The sequence below is a fragment of the Lepidochelys olivacea genome, assembly GCF_965140295.1.
Source record: "Lepidochelys olivacea isolate rLepOli2 genome assembly, chromosome: 11".
Lineage (NCBI taxonomy): Eukaryota > Metazoa > Chordata > Testudines > Cheloniidae > Lepidochelys > Lepidochelys olivacea.
Genome location: NC_140421.1, coordinates 18734310 through 18749050, shown reverse-complemented (window position 1 = coordinate 18749050; position 14741 = coordinate 18734310). Strand labels below are relative to the sequence as shown.

General features: G+C 40.5%; 1 protein-coding gene across 2 annotated transcripts in view; it reads left to right on the top strand.

Annotated features, from left to right (window-relative positions):
• ZRANB3 (zinc finger RANBP2-type containing 3) overlaps positions 1-14741 on the top strand; it is a 128095-nt gene that overhangs the window by 37725 nt on the left and 75629 nt on the right. For both annotated transcript variants that reach the window (XM_084642980.1, XM_084642979.1), the window contains exons 4-5: positions 7345-7523; positions 12176-12407. In XM_084642980.1, the coding sequence (XP_084499106.1) occupies positions 7345-7523; positions 12176-12407 (411 nt within the window). The remainder of the gene's footprint in view (positions 1-7344; positions 7524-12175; positions 12408-14741) is intronic.

The following is a 14741-nucleotide window of genomic DNA, read 5'->3' as shown; positions in this document are numbered from 1 at the left end:
ATTGCTATTTTTAAGCCACAAATAAACAATCTTAAACTGAAGTGACACCTGTTTTAAACAAAAATAAAAGGAGGACTTGTGGCACCTTAGAGACTAACAAATTTATTTGGGGGCAGAAGGTGATGGCTAGTGGCGTTCTGTTCTTTGTTGGGCCTGTCCTGTAGTAGGTAACTTCTGGGTACTCTTCTGGCTCTGTCAATCTGTTTCTTCACTTCAGCAGGTGGGTACTGTAGTTGTAAGAATGCTTGATAGAGATCTTGTAGGTGTTTGTCTCTGTCTGAGGGGTTGGAGCAAATGCGGTTGTATCGTAGAGCTTGGATGTAGACGATGGATTGTGTGGTGTGCTCTGGATGAAAGCTGGAAGCATGTAGGTAGGCATAGCGGTCAGTAGGTTTCCAGTATAGGGTGGTGTTTATGTGACCATCGCTTATTAGCACTATAGTGTCCAGGATGTGGATCTCTAGTGTGGACTGGTCCAGGCTGAGATTGATGGTGGGATGGAAATTGTTGAAATCATGGTGGAATTCCTCAAGGGCTTCTTTTCCATGGGTCCAGATGATGAAGATGTCATCAGTGTAGCGCAAGTAGAGTAGGGGCATTAGGGGACGAGAGCTGAGGAAGCGTTGTTCTAAGTCAGCCATAAAAATGTTGGCATACTGTGGAGCCATGCAGGTACCCATGGCAGTGCCACTGATTTGAAGGTATACATTGTCCCCAAATGTGAAATAGTTATGGGTGAGGACAAAGTCACAAAGTTTAGCCACCAGGTTTGCCGTGACATTATCGGGGATACTGTTTCTGACGGCTTGTAGTCCATCTTTATGTGGAATGTTGGTGTAGAGGGCTTCTACATCCATAGTGGCTAGGATGGTGTTTTCAGGAAGATCACCGATGGATTGTAGTTTCCTCAGGAAGTCAGTGGTGTCTCGAAGATAGCTGGGAGTGCTGGTAGCGTAGGGCCTGAGGAGGGAGTCTACATAGCCAGACAATCCTGCTGTCAAGGTGCCATTGCCTGAGATGATGGGGCGTCCAGGATTTCCAGATTTATGGATCTTGGGTAGCAGATAGAATACCTCTGGTAGGGGTTCCAGGGGTGTGTCTGTGCAGATTTGTTCTTGTGCTTTTTCAGGGAGTTTCTTGAGCAAATGGTGTAGTCAAGAAACTCCCTGAAAAAGCACAAGAACAAATCCGCACAGACACACCTGGAACTCTGACCATGGGTATTCCATATGCTACCCATGATCACTCTCGTTACAGTGTGTATGGTAACACCCATTGTTTCATGTTCTCTGTGTGTATAAATCTCCCCACTGTATTTTCCACTGAATGCATCCGATGAAGTGAGCAGTGGCTCACGAAAGCTAATGCTCAAATAAATTTGTTAGTCTCTAAGGTGCCACAAGTCCTCCTTTTCTTTTTGCAGATAGAGACTAACACGGCTGCTACTCTGAAACCTGTTTTAAACAGATAGTTGCAAATGTGAATCTATGCAATGCAACAGCGCAAGTGTACTTAATAAAGTAATACATGATTCTCAGAGAATGAAACAATGATTCTTTGATTTCTTAGGGAAATGTAAATTCTTTGTATGATACAGCATGGTACCTTTGACTGTGCTGTGTAACCAAAGTACCATATAGTGTCAAGGCAAAGTGAGTCAGGGGCCCATAGGGTTCTGTGGCCTTTTGGATCCAGAATGTACTTCGCAGAGTGAGTTTCCTCTCAACAGCTCCTCCTCCTTTATATTGAGGGAGCTCCAGCTCAAGCACTTCTACTAATCTCAACTGCAACCTGGTTTTCTGGGAAGAGGCGATCCGATAACCAGGTCCAAAACCATTTAGAATTCAAGATGCATGAATCAGAGTCTATAGAAACTAGTCTTCCAGGTTAAAAAGTAGTTTGAGGCTTGTGTGTGGTTTTTGGTTTGTTTTGTTTTTTTGGCATGTTGAATTAAGTACTACTGGTTGATAAAAACTCAAGAAGAAACCATTTTAAGAAATATATTTTGAAGTTGCTATATTATTTTAAACATATCAATTTCTTCTTTACCTGTAGCTCAGTATTTTATCTCTCAGTGATGATTTTCTTCTTTAGGCTGTGAACCAGTTGACTCGCTCACCTCCTCCTCTGTATTTATCTTTTTATTGACTGCTTTTGGGGTGCTCAGCCTATTTAAGATTATGTGCACCATCTACTGTAAATAAAATGATTACTAACTCAATATTGCAATGAGGGGATTATCTGTGATTTGTATTAATTATCCTGTAGTTATAATGAACTGAATCATAGCTCTGTATTTCAGTTGTTGTACTGTTCTTCATATGGATAAAATGTTTATAATATTCCTTATTAATTTAATTTTAATTTCCATCTACTTCAGTCAGTTAAAATATAATAATGTTTATAATTAACACTACTATTAATTTTTCATCCTGGGTACACACTTCATAAATTGTGCATTCAATACTTCATTTAATAGAGAATTATTATCCATTTGTATTACCCATAAATTGAAATAGTGTAGAAAGTTAGATACCAAAAATATTCCTGCCTAGAAAGATTTGCAATCTGAAAGCACTGTGATTAGCTATTGTTCTACTTTTACGGTCAGTGCTGAAAAATCTACATTGATTACTAGGGCCCTGCCAAATTCATGGCCATGAAAAACACGTCACGGATCGTGAAATCTGGTCTTTTGTGCTTTTACCCTACACTATACAGATTTCATGGGGGAGACCAGCTTTTCTCAAATTGGGAGGCCTGACGCAAGGAGGGGTCGCAAGGTTATTTTAGGGGGTTGCAGTATTGCCACCCTTACTTCTGCGCTGCTTTCAGAGCTGGGCAGCCAGAGAGAGGCGGCTGTTAGCCGGGCGCCCAGCTCTGAAGGCAGTGCCCTGCCAGCAGCAGTGGAGACGCAAGGGTGGGAATACCATACCATGCCACCCTTACTTCTGCGCTGCTGTCTTCAGAACTGGACAGCTGGAGAGTCCCAGCTGCTGACTGAGGGCGCAGCTCTGCAGGCAGCAGGACAGAAGTAAGGGTGGGAATACCATACCATGCCATCCTTACTTCTGCACTGCTGCTGGCGGCGGCTCTGCCTTCAGAGCAGGGCTCCCAGCCAGCAGCCACCACTCTCCAGCTGCCCAGCTCTGAAGGCAGTGCAGAAGTAAGGGTAGCAGTATAGCAAGCCCTCCCCCCACCCGCCCTACAATAACTTTGCGACCCCTCCAGAACTTCTTTTTGAGTCAGGACTCCTACAACTACAGCACCGTGAAATTTCAGATTTAAATAGCTGAAATTAGGACATTTACCATTTTTAATATCCTGTGACCGTGAAATTGACCAAAATGGACCGTGAATTTGGTAGGGCCCCATTGATAACTGAAGAAAGTGCTTTCCCATTAAAATATCTTCATTGTTCCCATGCAGCCTTTCATTTCCACAAGCTCCCAAATGGACTCCAGTCCAAAAAAATATATTCTTAGCTTTTTGGTAGGATTTTACACCAATCAGTTGTCTGCATTACATATTTTTGTTGTGGATTTTCATCAAACCACTTAAACCATTCTTCTTGTCTATAACCTATTTCAGAAATATTTTCATTGCAGAAAAAGGCATAAATACATATTTTATCCAATAACTATTTTTCATATCAAATATCAACTCCAAAGAACCATGTCTGTCTGCTAATGTAGGAATGTTCCCAACAGTATACTCTCAAGTGATTTGTCTAATTAATTTTTAAATAACTCAAGAAATGGTACTCCCATCATTTACATATGAAGACTATTCCATAGCAATATAATTCTTATCAATAGAAAATGTTTCGCGATGTTCAGTCTAATTTATTTATTCATTTGTTTATTGCATATCTCATCCTGATTTTCCTAGTTATATTATATTCCATGGGCTACCCTCTCTTGTTCAGTTTTCCCATGCATAAAATAAGGGTTATAAAACTTCTCTACATCACATAAGTATTGAGGATTGATTTTAAACTTTTGTCCAGTGTTTAAGATGAAAAATGCTTGTAAGTGTTAAGTATCTTCACCCTTCAAATACTTGTAAAAGATTATAACATTCCTCTGCCCTCTTAATTGTCATTTGGCCAAGCCCTACTATGAATATTATAAACTTTCCTCATAAGTCAGTCCCTCAGATGTGCCAGTCCCTTCTGTTGCTCCTCTCTATTTTCTCTTCTGCTTGTTCATATCTTTTTAGTGTTGAGGTGCCCAGAAATAATGTGGTTATTCCATTTGTAATATCACTAGAATTGGAAGTGAGGGATTATCATCTCCCTTTTCTGTGTCTATATATGTAACTCCACATTTCATTCCATTTTTGCTACCATATTGCATTCCAAATTAACAGTCAGTGTAGTGTTGCCTTAGGACTCTCAATATTCGTGGCGGTGGGGTGGTGTATCTATATACACTTCTCTCTAAAAATTTAATCTTTTCTTTCTAAAGGGCCTACCACCACCAATTCTTTTTTTTTTTCTTCCCAGTATCAGTAGATTTGTCTACATCTTAGTGTCATTGCTATGAGATCTCCCAGTGGTGCCTGGGGCGGAGCCTTAACTGTGTTGACTAGTTATTGAGATCTCCTTAAATGAAGTCACTAAGATACTATACTGAGATACATATCTGAGCTGATCATGTCTTTACTGTGAGTATTCACACAGCACTGATTAAGTTTCTAAAGTCTTGTTCCAGAATGCACTAGACTCCATGGGAAATCCAAGCAGAATTATTTGGGGCCTGCCTCTTCTTTAGTAGTTCAAAAGATCTTATCAGGAATCTGAAGGGTAGGTTCCCAGCCTTAGTTGTTCCTTCTAGGAATATTCAGATATGTTAGCATTTTTAACAGGAGTCTTAAATTCAAGACCTTAAGAGTTCATATCTGCCATCTCTTACCTCCTTTGTAATGTACTTTGAGATCTACTGATGTAAAGTACTATATGACAAATAGGTGGTGTATTATTATTATTTATTATTATTATCTCCAATGTTGGAGGCCCATTTGAGAGGGATTCTTATCCTTATATTGCCATGCTTTTTGTGCTTTTTCATTAAAGGCCCAAACATTGAGCCTTTACCTTTCCACCCTATCAAAGGTTACCTACCTAGAGTTATATTGGCCTCTTTTTGAATCTGTGGTATAGGAATGGTACCTCTCCGCCTCTGTTGGTGAAAGTAACACTTGCTATTTTGTTGGCTTGCTATGTCAAGACTGAATTTTCAGTTTTGATTCTCCTTATGTTTAAGTTTGTCTGGCATTACATTTACCTCTGTAACTTCTGTCAAAAAAACAATAATTTCATGTTAATAAAATGTTGAGTCTGCTTATCATCGTTACCAATCAGTGTTTCTCCTCCAGGAGAGGTTTCACATTATATTTGACTTACACTCAAAAGTACTGATGGCCTAAGAACTTATTTCTAGGATCCTAAAAGAGGATTGTAGGCCACTAAAACCACCTTCTTCCATTGAATTAAGGGCTATATTTGTAAGGCATACTAGCAAGCAAGAAAACCTTCTCTAGATGACTGGGGCCATTATAGAAGTGATATGGGCTCCCTTCTGGGAAGTTAGGGCTGAGATGATATCATGAGGAATATAGCACTTGATCCTCTCTTCACTCCTTCATCAATCATCATCTGATGGATCCATCCCTCTGTTACTTACCTCACCCTCTCTTAATGGCTCCTGACCAAAGGAGGTTGTGCTAGGCTCATCAAGTAAGACCACTTCACTACATACTTCAGCTTGTTGTTTTTTAACTGGTTTTTTTTGTGTTTTGTTGTTTTTTTTTGGTGAGAGAAGACAGGACATTTGAGAAAGGAACATTACTTAGTGGTAACTTTATCTTTCTGTTCTTCAATCCTGTATTCCTCTCTTTTTCTTATAGTTTCTTAATTTGGAATATTCTCTACTTCTTCCTTGACTCTGGGCTATGAGGTATGGAGGGTGAGTTTATATACCCTCTGGGAGTTTGCAGTCTGCTCTGTGTGAACTTGCTTCCAGTAGGTGGAGCTAAAATGCTTGCTATTATGGACTGTTCCTTTGTGGGATGACAGAAGAGGAAGGACTTCAACAAATTGAATTAAAGACATATAATTCTCCCTTTTCTGACAGGTTTCAGAGTAACAGCCGTGTTAGTCTGTATTCGCAAAAAGAAAAGGGGTACTTGTGGCACCTTAGAGACTAACCAATTTATTTGAGCATAAGCTTTCGTGAGCTACAGCATCCGATGAAGTGAGCTGTAGCTCACGAAAGCTTATGCTCAAATAAATTGGTTAGTCTCTAAGGTGCCACAAGTACTCCTTTCCCTTTTCTGACATTACTCCAGAATTAATAAGAAGTTTCTTGTGAACTCCAGAGGCATTGCCCCAAACTCGTATTACAGAGCTGCTACAGAAAGATGCAGTTCTCATTAACTGCAGTGCCAAGGTTGGAATTTTGTTTTCACAGAATTACTTGCTGAGCCATAAATCAGTTCATCATCTAGAAAGATGTATTGTGATCTACAAAATGGGAGTACATTTTCATAGCCAGCTAGTCAAAGGAGATTTTTAAATGGTCACTTTAAAATGTTTTTGTAAAGTTCTAGGGTATTGATGGGATAAATAAATCTAAATAAAAGCCCAGACAGTTATACTGTTAATCTAAAATGTATGCAAGAAATGCATATTTCTAGTTGTTTGATGCAAAAAATTATCAAATTTGAAAATGTATTTTGTAAACTCTCTTAAATTCATTTCTCTTAAATATAGTTTGATCATAAAACTTTTTTCCTTCACATTACGTCTTATAATTTTTACAGTTTTTTTAAATTGACTCTTTATCTGCATACAAACTGGATACTATTCCATGTAAAATAATCCGATACAATTTGAGTATAATTTAGTAGAAAAAAGATTGCTATAAGTTGAAATTAAACATCTGAAAGAATTGTCCAATGGCTGAATGTATTTTCTGTGGGCCTTCGGGAGCTCAAGGAGGTGAAGATTTTTGGCCTCCCCGCCCCTACTACATTCATTATGTGCTTGCTCCAAAGCCTACTGAAGTCAACTGGAGCATTTCTATCAGTTTTAATGGGCTTTGGATCAGGCCCCAAGAACTTTTGACCAGTTTATTTTGAATTTAATTGAAAACCATGCTTTGCAGCTTCTTTCCACAACACATGAGCCTGCCCCTTCTACTCATTTCTCCCTTCTACTGGTCTTCTCTCCCTCAATTTTTTTTTAACCCATCTACTTTGGGCTGTTTTGAAAGGCGTACAGGTTATGCTCACCTTTCAAATGCTGATAATGCCTTTACTTTTTCTGTGTGTCTTTCTTAGATGGGACTGGGGAAGACAATCCAAGCAATTGCCATTTCCTACTACTATAAAAAGGAATGGCCTCTCTTAATAGTAGTCCCTTCATCTCTGAAGTACCCTTGGATTGATGAGATGGAAAAATGGATTCCAGAACTCTGTCCAGATGATATCAGCATCATTCAGAACAAAACTGACATTGGGTGAGTGAAGTTTCTTATTCTCCACAAAAGTCTGTTGCGATTTGTTCAGTGAATACCTGCAAATTAAATTAAATTCACACAGCCCAACATCTAGAAAAGCAAATGATGGACTTGTGCACAAGACTGGGAGTTAGGCAACATGGGTTTTATTCAGGCTATACCAGAATTCTCATGTGACCTAAAGAAAGAAACTTAACTTCTTAACTTTAGTTTCGCCATTAAATGCAAGCTGTAATGCTTCCTTATCTCAGAGGAGTGATTTTAAAATTTAGGCCAAGATTTTCAGTTTAAGCCAGTTTTTAATCTCAAAAGCAACATAGCGATTTACAGTAATGTCTGGATGGACTTATAAAATGTCTTTCTTGGACAAGGAAAATTGCTCTTTCTGATGTCTGAGGAATGCCAGCAAATGACTTGACTACTGATAGAGACATCTACTGCAGGTAGAGTCCACTTGGAATTATTCAAAACATTTGTACCCTTCTCTGCGATGACCAAATAACTCCAACATAAAAATAGCCTGGAAATATTTGAAAGTGCCGGGAAAAAAATTACCATTCAATGTTAAGAGACAGTTGACACTGACAATCAACTGAGATCAGCAAGAATGGTCTCAAAAGCTGTGCTTTGACTCTGAGTTGAGCTATTTCATTTGCAAAGGCGTTGAAGCACTCTGTGCTTCATTGCAATGCCTTGTTGGTGCTTAGTATCTATCAGAAACCAAGATGTGGAGGGTCTGGCCTAGTAGTCATCATGGTGGCAGCCAGGCCAGGAATCAGAGCCAAAGGTTGGAACCAGAATAAGGATTCAAGCGCACATTCAGAACAAAGCAAGCGTAGGGCTGGAGCGGGCTGAGGGCGGTGAAGTCTGTCGCTGCTATCGGGCAGGGGAGAGTGCCAAGCCATAAAATGGCGTCGGGCAGACTGAGCTGCTGTTTCTCTTTTGAGACTTATAGAGTCTCTAAACCAGCTCCTAGGTTGTGGATTGGCCAGAGGCTAGCACAGGAATAACTAATCACTGCATATGCCTTTATCAGACTCTAGTTCAGGGATAACTCAGAGCATCAATTCTGAGGGTGAAGTTCAAACCAAGCCTATCTTGAAGTTCAGGTTGAAGATACCATGTTCAACTCAAACCATGCCTCATCTGTCTCCCAACTCTTGACCAAAATAGGTCAAACCCAGCTTAGTTTTTGCACTAAGTCACATCTCAAAGTTCAGGATGCTGTTGACCCTTGATCTGAACTTGGAGAGTCTATAGTTTTGAGTAAAATGTAATCTATTTCTTAAATACGCTTGTGGAAATAATAATGGACATTATTGAAGCTGTAATAGCAAGTAAAAAAGCCAAAATATATTTATTAAAAATAAGCTTTGCTGCAGGTTTTAACTGCTAAAGGCTTAGAGTGAGGTGTGGTGGAAGTTAGCATGTGCATGACCAAAGGTTCTGAAATTATACGTTCTTCGCCTAAGGTTATAAAACTTATTAATATGCATTTTGTAATAGTTTAATAATGCATCTTGTGGTAGCCAGGTGAACCACAAGCAAACAGATGGTAGCATCTGTTGTATTAATTTAGGTGGACAGGGTCGGGCCAGATGGCTAGAGGAGAGTGATAAAAGGCAGATATATTAGCCCCAGGTTAAGTAGGTCCCTTTTCTCTGGGTAAGGTAACAGGGAAGGTTCCAGAACAATCAGGAACTTTCTGGAAACAATTAAGGCAGACAGGCTGATTAGAACACCTGCAGCCAATCAAGAAGCTTCTAGACTCAATTAAGGCAGGCTAATCAGGGCACCTGGGTTTAAAAAGGAGCTCACTTCAGTTTGTGGTGCACATGTAAGGAGCTGGGAGCAAGAGGCACAAGAAGCTGAAAGTGAGAGAGCATACTACTGGGAGACTGAGAAGTACAAGCATTATCAGACATCAGGAGGAAGGTTCTGTGGTGAGAATAAAGAAAGTGTTGGGAGGAGGTCATGGGGAAGTAGGCCAGGGAGTTGTAGCTGTCACACAGCTGTTACAGGAGTCACTGTAGACAGCGGCAATCCATAGGGCCCTGGGCTGGAACCCGGAGTAGAGAGCGGGCCTGGGTTCCCTCCATCCCTCCAACTCCCTACTTGATACCGGAGGAGTTGAACTGGACTGTGGCTTCCACCAGAGGGGAAGGTCTCTGGCCTGTTCCCCGATCCACTAGGTGGATCAGCAGAGACTGCGGGGATTGTTCTTCTTGCTTTCCCCATACTGGCCAGTGATGAGGCTAACTGAGTGAATGGCAGATTTGAGCCACAAAAGTGGCCAAACTGAGGGCTGCTGTGAACCTCTGAGGCGAGCAAATCCGCCAATAAGTGCAAGACCCACCAAGGCAGAGGAGGAACTTTGTCACAGTTGTTGTGTTACTTTAGGTGGTTAATATAACCCAGTCACTGTCCAACATTAAACAGTGATGAAACAAGTTTCGGGGTTTGGTATATAGACACTTCAGCTTGCTTTAATACCATAGCAAATATATCATTAAAAATCTTCTTAACCTTTTATTAAAGATAAAAAAGAAAAACAGTTAAACCATTTGAAACATAAAGTATTAAATATTACTTTCATTTTAACAACATCCCTTGTACCCGTTCCATTTAGCTGGAGAGAGTTTTTAGAAGGGAAACCTCCCTTCTTTGGCAGTCTCTTAGATGGTATCAAAGATGGTAATAACTGTCCTTTGGGGGTAAAAGAGAAGACGTTAATTGAGATGGGCTGAAGCTACTTTTGTCGCTGCTGTTGTTGAAGTCCAATTCTGTTTCATCGCAGCTGTGCCTGGGGTTCAGTTGGAGCCAGTAGAGGTGGTGATATCATCTGGGTCCCTCTCTCTGGTCTGGTCTGGTCAGGACATCTCTTAGGATCAGGATGACAAAGGCTCAGGGGGTCCCAGGAGATGCCGGGGGTGGCAGCCATGATGGTGAAGCTCACTCCAGTAGCCAGTTTTTCCTCCCCAAAGTCTCTTTCTTTAAGGACCCACAAAAGGGAGTGGTAGACAGAATATCCCATCCCCTCATTATTTTGTCCACCAGTTAGGCCTAGTTTCTGATGCATCAATTTTGGTTCATTGATTTCTGGCTCCCCACTTTTCTTGTTTGCTAAGCATGTTCTTAACACAGTCCTTGAGTTATATTAGTAAGCCTTTTTGTTTGGGCTAATTCTGTTTTTCTGTCTCCCTTTTTTACCTTTTCACCTTAGCATTTGTGACATAGGTTATTGTGACATCTTATGAAATTTCACTTACTTTTTACAGTTGAGCTCATAATTAGAGTAAATTTGAAGGCCCAGTTATCACAACACATCTTAGGGACTTTTTGGAATAAGAACTAACCACACTAACATATTAAAATTATTGGGAAATGGACTGATGCAAATGGTTAACTGTCAGAAATGTAATTATGCTAAATCAGAATACCACATATGAACAATTATAACCCTCTCCCACAATACCAGATATGGGGGCTGAGACTTGATCAGATTTGGTTTCAGATATATGTGGGTGGAATGAAAAAAGTGTATAAAAGGTTGTGAAACCTATGCCTAGTTGGGAAATTGAGAATGACAGAGTAAGCGACTCCCAAAACTGTCATCTCCTCTTTTGGTGTGCTCCACTGACTGTTTTTTCCATCTTTGTTTCTAATGGTCTCCATAAGGTTGTAAGTATGCACAATGTAAGACTGTAAGTATGAACAGTGCAGGAAACCACTTTATTATATTTATCTTAGATGTATAGATTTTTCTGTGATGTCAATTATATTTGTCCATATTAACTAACAGTCATAAAGTTTCTGTGTGTGCTTCACCAATCTCATCTTAATTAACTTTAAGTAGCTGCCTGCAGTTGTAGCATATCTTGCTAGTCAAATAGTTATCTTCGCATCGAGTTTGTATGGAGCTACCCACATGTTTGGGGTGTACTGAATTCATCAGAAGTACATTGGGAGCTTCTGATTCAGTCATTGACATCCTTGATGCATTCTCATGCATCAGTCTATAATGTGATGTGTAATATATCTGTTCTGGGAATGTGAAGTGTTTACAGTACTTTTGTGTGTAGTTTGCCAATGTTGCAGATGCTTGAACAGTTGATATTAGAGAATTTTGGCATTTAAACCAATAGGTATAGCAGTTGTATTTGGCCTCATGCACACTTTCTTAATGGAGATTTCAGAGTAACAGCCATGTTAGTCTGTATTCGCAAAAAGAAAAGGAGTATTTGTGGCACCTTAGAGACTAACCAATTTATTTGAGCATGAGCTTTCGTGAGCTACAGCTCACTTCATCGGATGCATACCTTGGAAACTGGAAATGGCCCAACTTGATGATCACTTTAGATAAGCTATTACCAGCAGGACAGTGGGGTGGGAGGAGGTATTGTTTCATGATCTCTGTGTGTATATAAAGTCTGCTACAGTTTCCACGGTATGCATCCGATGAAGTGAGCTGTAGCTCACGAAAGCTCATGCTCAAATAAATTGGTTAGTCTCTAAGGTGCCACAAGTACTCCTTTTCTTAATGGAGATTGTTTCTGTAACACTTTTTCAGCGTATTCACTTTTCTTTCTTTCTTTGTGAGTTAGTCCTGTTATGATAAATGAATAACCAAACCCCTGGATTTTCTTTTCTAGGAGAATATCGACCAGCAAAGTGACAGTTTTGGGTTATGGCCTACTAGCTACAGATGCACAGACTTTAGTAGACACTTTGTACAAACAAAACTTTAAGATAGTTTTGGTTGATGAGTCTCACTATATGAAATCCAGGAATGCAACCCGCAGCAAGATTTTATTGCCAATTGTGCAGAATGCTGCACGAGCAATTCTTCTTACTGGAACTCCTGCTCTAGGAAGACCTGAAGAGGTATTAAAAGTATTGTTCTTTTTTAAAGGGATGATGGTTCATTTATGAAGTATATCATTTTATAAAGCCTGTAGATCTATACAGTTACATGCACTGGGACATTCTGTTACTTTATGCACTTATTACAATATGAAATGTGAGTATCCGAAACCAGAAGAGGTTGCTTAATTTTGTGTTGGTTATATTGGGATTTTATAAAATATATTTGTATTTTCGTATTTACTGTTTCAAGCATATCAACAGTCAGAAAGATGACACCAGAGAGTAGCCTTTCAAGGAAAACTAATCTATTATATATAATTTCTGTGCTTAACTAATACCAATATTTGATAAGATTAGTTGATTCATCTTGAATTCAGTGTGAAATAATGGTTTTTATTCAGTTAACAAGTTCTCAATAATTGATTTATCTTCCCAACGTGTGAAAATCAAGTAGGTATGATCATTTTTACTTAATATTTTCACCGAACATTATTTAGTGTTGGGAATGCTCTAATAAAAACTGGGAAAAAAGCTCTATGAATCCCTGAAATTTCTCAGATCATGACACAAAAGTATTAATACAATTGCCCATCAAGAATTCTGTTCTAGGGTAGCAACAAATAGTATGATTCAAGTCCCATTTCTTCAACATTACCAATGGGATCAGAACAGTATCTACTAGGGTAGCATTATCTCCCGTAAATGTAAACAAACTTGTTTGTCTTAACTATTGGCCGAAGAAGAAGTAGGATGCCAGTGGCTGGGAGGCAAATAAGCAAATTATCCCTGTTGTAAAAACTACATTATATAATATTCCTGAGGGAATTCAGTGCAAAAAAAATGAAAAATTCTGCATCAAAAAATGAATTCTGTGCACAGTATTTAAAAATTCTGCAGAATTCTGCATATTTTATTTGTCAAAATAACACTATATAATCACACCATTTTCAGTTATTTACTAACAAATATTTTGAAATGAATTACCAAAATAATTTAAAATGGTGTGGTTATATTGTTGTGTTTCTGTTATTTTGACAAATAAAATATGCAGAAATGTGCATAATTATAAAATTTTTAATGTTTTGGTGCAGAATTCCCCCAAGAGTACCAAGGTTCTGTGTGGCGCAATCGGGGTGCAGGCAGTTTCGTGCGGGGGTCTGAGTGCGGGGGGAATCTAGATCCACAGGGGCTAGATGTGGGGTTTGGGTGCAGGGGGAATGGGACTCTGCAGGGGTGTCCAGGTGAAGATTGTTAGGGCTCAGTGGGAGGGGGCTGGGGGAGTGGGGCTTGGTGAGGTGGGAGTCTGGGTGTGGGAGGCTCCTGATGCAGGGGTGAATCTTAGTGGGATAGGGGTTTGGGGGCTCAGTGAGGAGGTTCTGGGTGTGGGAACTCCTGATGGGGGGGGAGGGGCTCTCTTGGGGGAGGTTCCGGGTGTGGAGATGGGGAACTATACAGGGAGCTGCTCCCCCTGTCCGTCCAACCCCTGTGCATCCGGACCCCCGTACACCCAAACTCCCCCACTGAGCTTCATCACACCTGCCCCCACCCCCCCCACCCCCCTTTCCCCTGCAGCCAGGAGAAGTTTCTGGGGTTTGATCTGACCCAGCCCTGGCTGCTCTGTGCAGGGAAGGGTAAACTCTGTCTCCATTCTCCTCCTTCCCCACACCCGGCCCAGCTGGGACTAACATCCCTGGGCAGCTGGGACATCCCCAGACCTCCCTGCCCCCAATGATTTACCTCTCTCGTAGCTGTCTGAACAGATGCATCTGAGCTGCTGGGGTGGGGTGAGTGCGCACTGGTGCAGCTTCTTTGCTTCCCCACATAAACTATTTTCTGCAAGGAAGCAAAGAGAGTCTCCGCGGGGGCATTTTTCTGCTGAACCGCAGTGGCACATAATTCCCCGAGGAGTAAAATATTTTGCTGTGAAATCCTCTGAAGGTGTGGCAGAAATGCATTGCATTGTTGATGTGTAGCAGGTAAATAAGGGTAAAATGCTCCTGGCCTAGAAACTGTAAAATCTGGCCCAAAATAGTAGCATCTCTTCCACCTGCTGTCTTGAAATAAGCCTTTGGAGAAGGGAAAAGACACTGAGAGGTGTCTAATTCCTGGTGTGGGATCAGGACAAATCATGTGTGGGCTTGGAAACACTGAAATAATACAGGGGATCTGGGAGGATTTGAGGGGGCAGCAGAGTAAATGGGATTGCTGGAGGGCTGTGCGTAAATTTTGTCTTATGCCCCTTAAACTGAGGGAATGCCTATACTTCGAGCTGCAGCTGATTCCCAGCTCAAGGAAACATACTCATGCTAGCTCTGATCATGCTAATGTGCTAAAAATAGAGTGTAGCCTTGG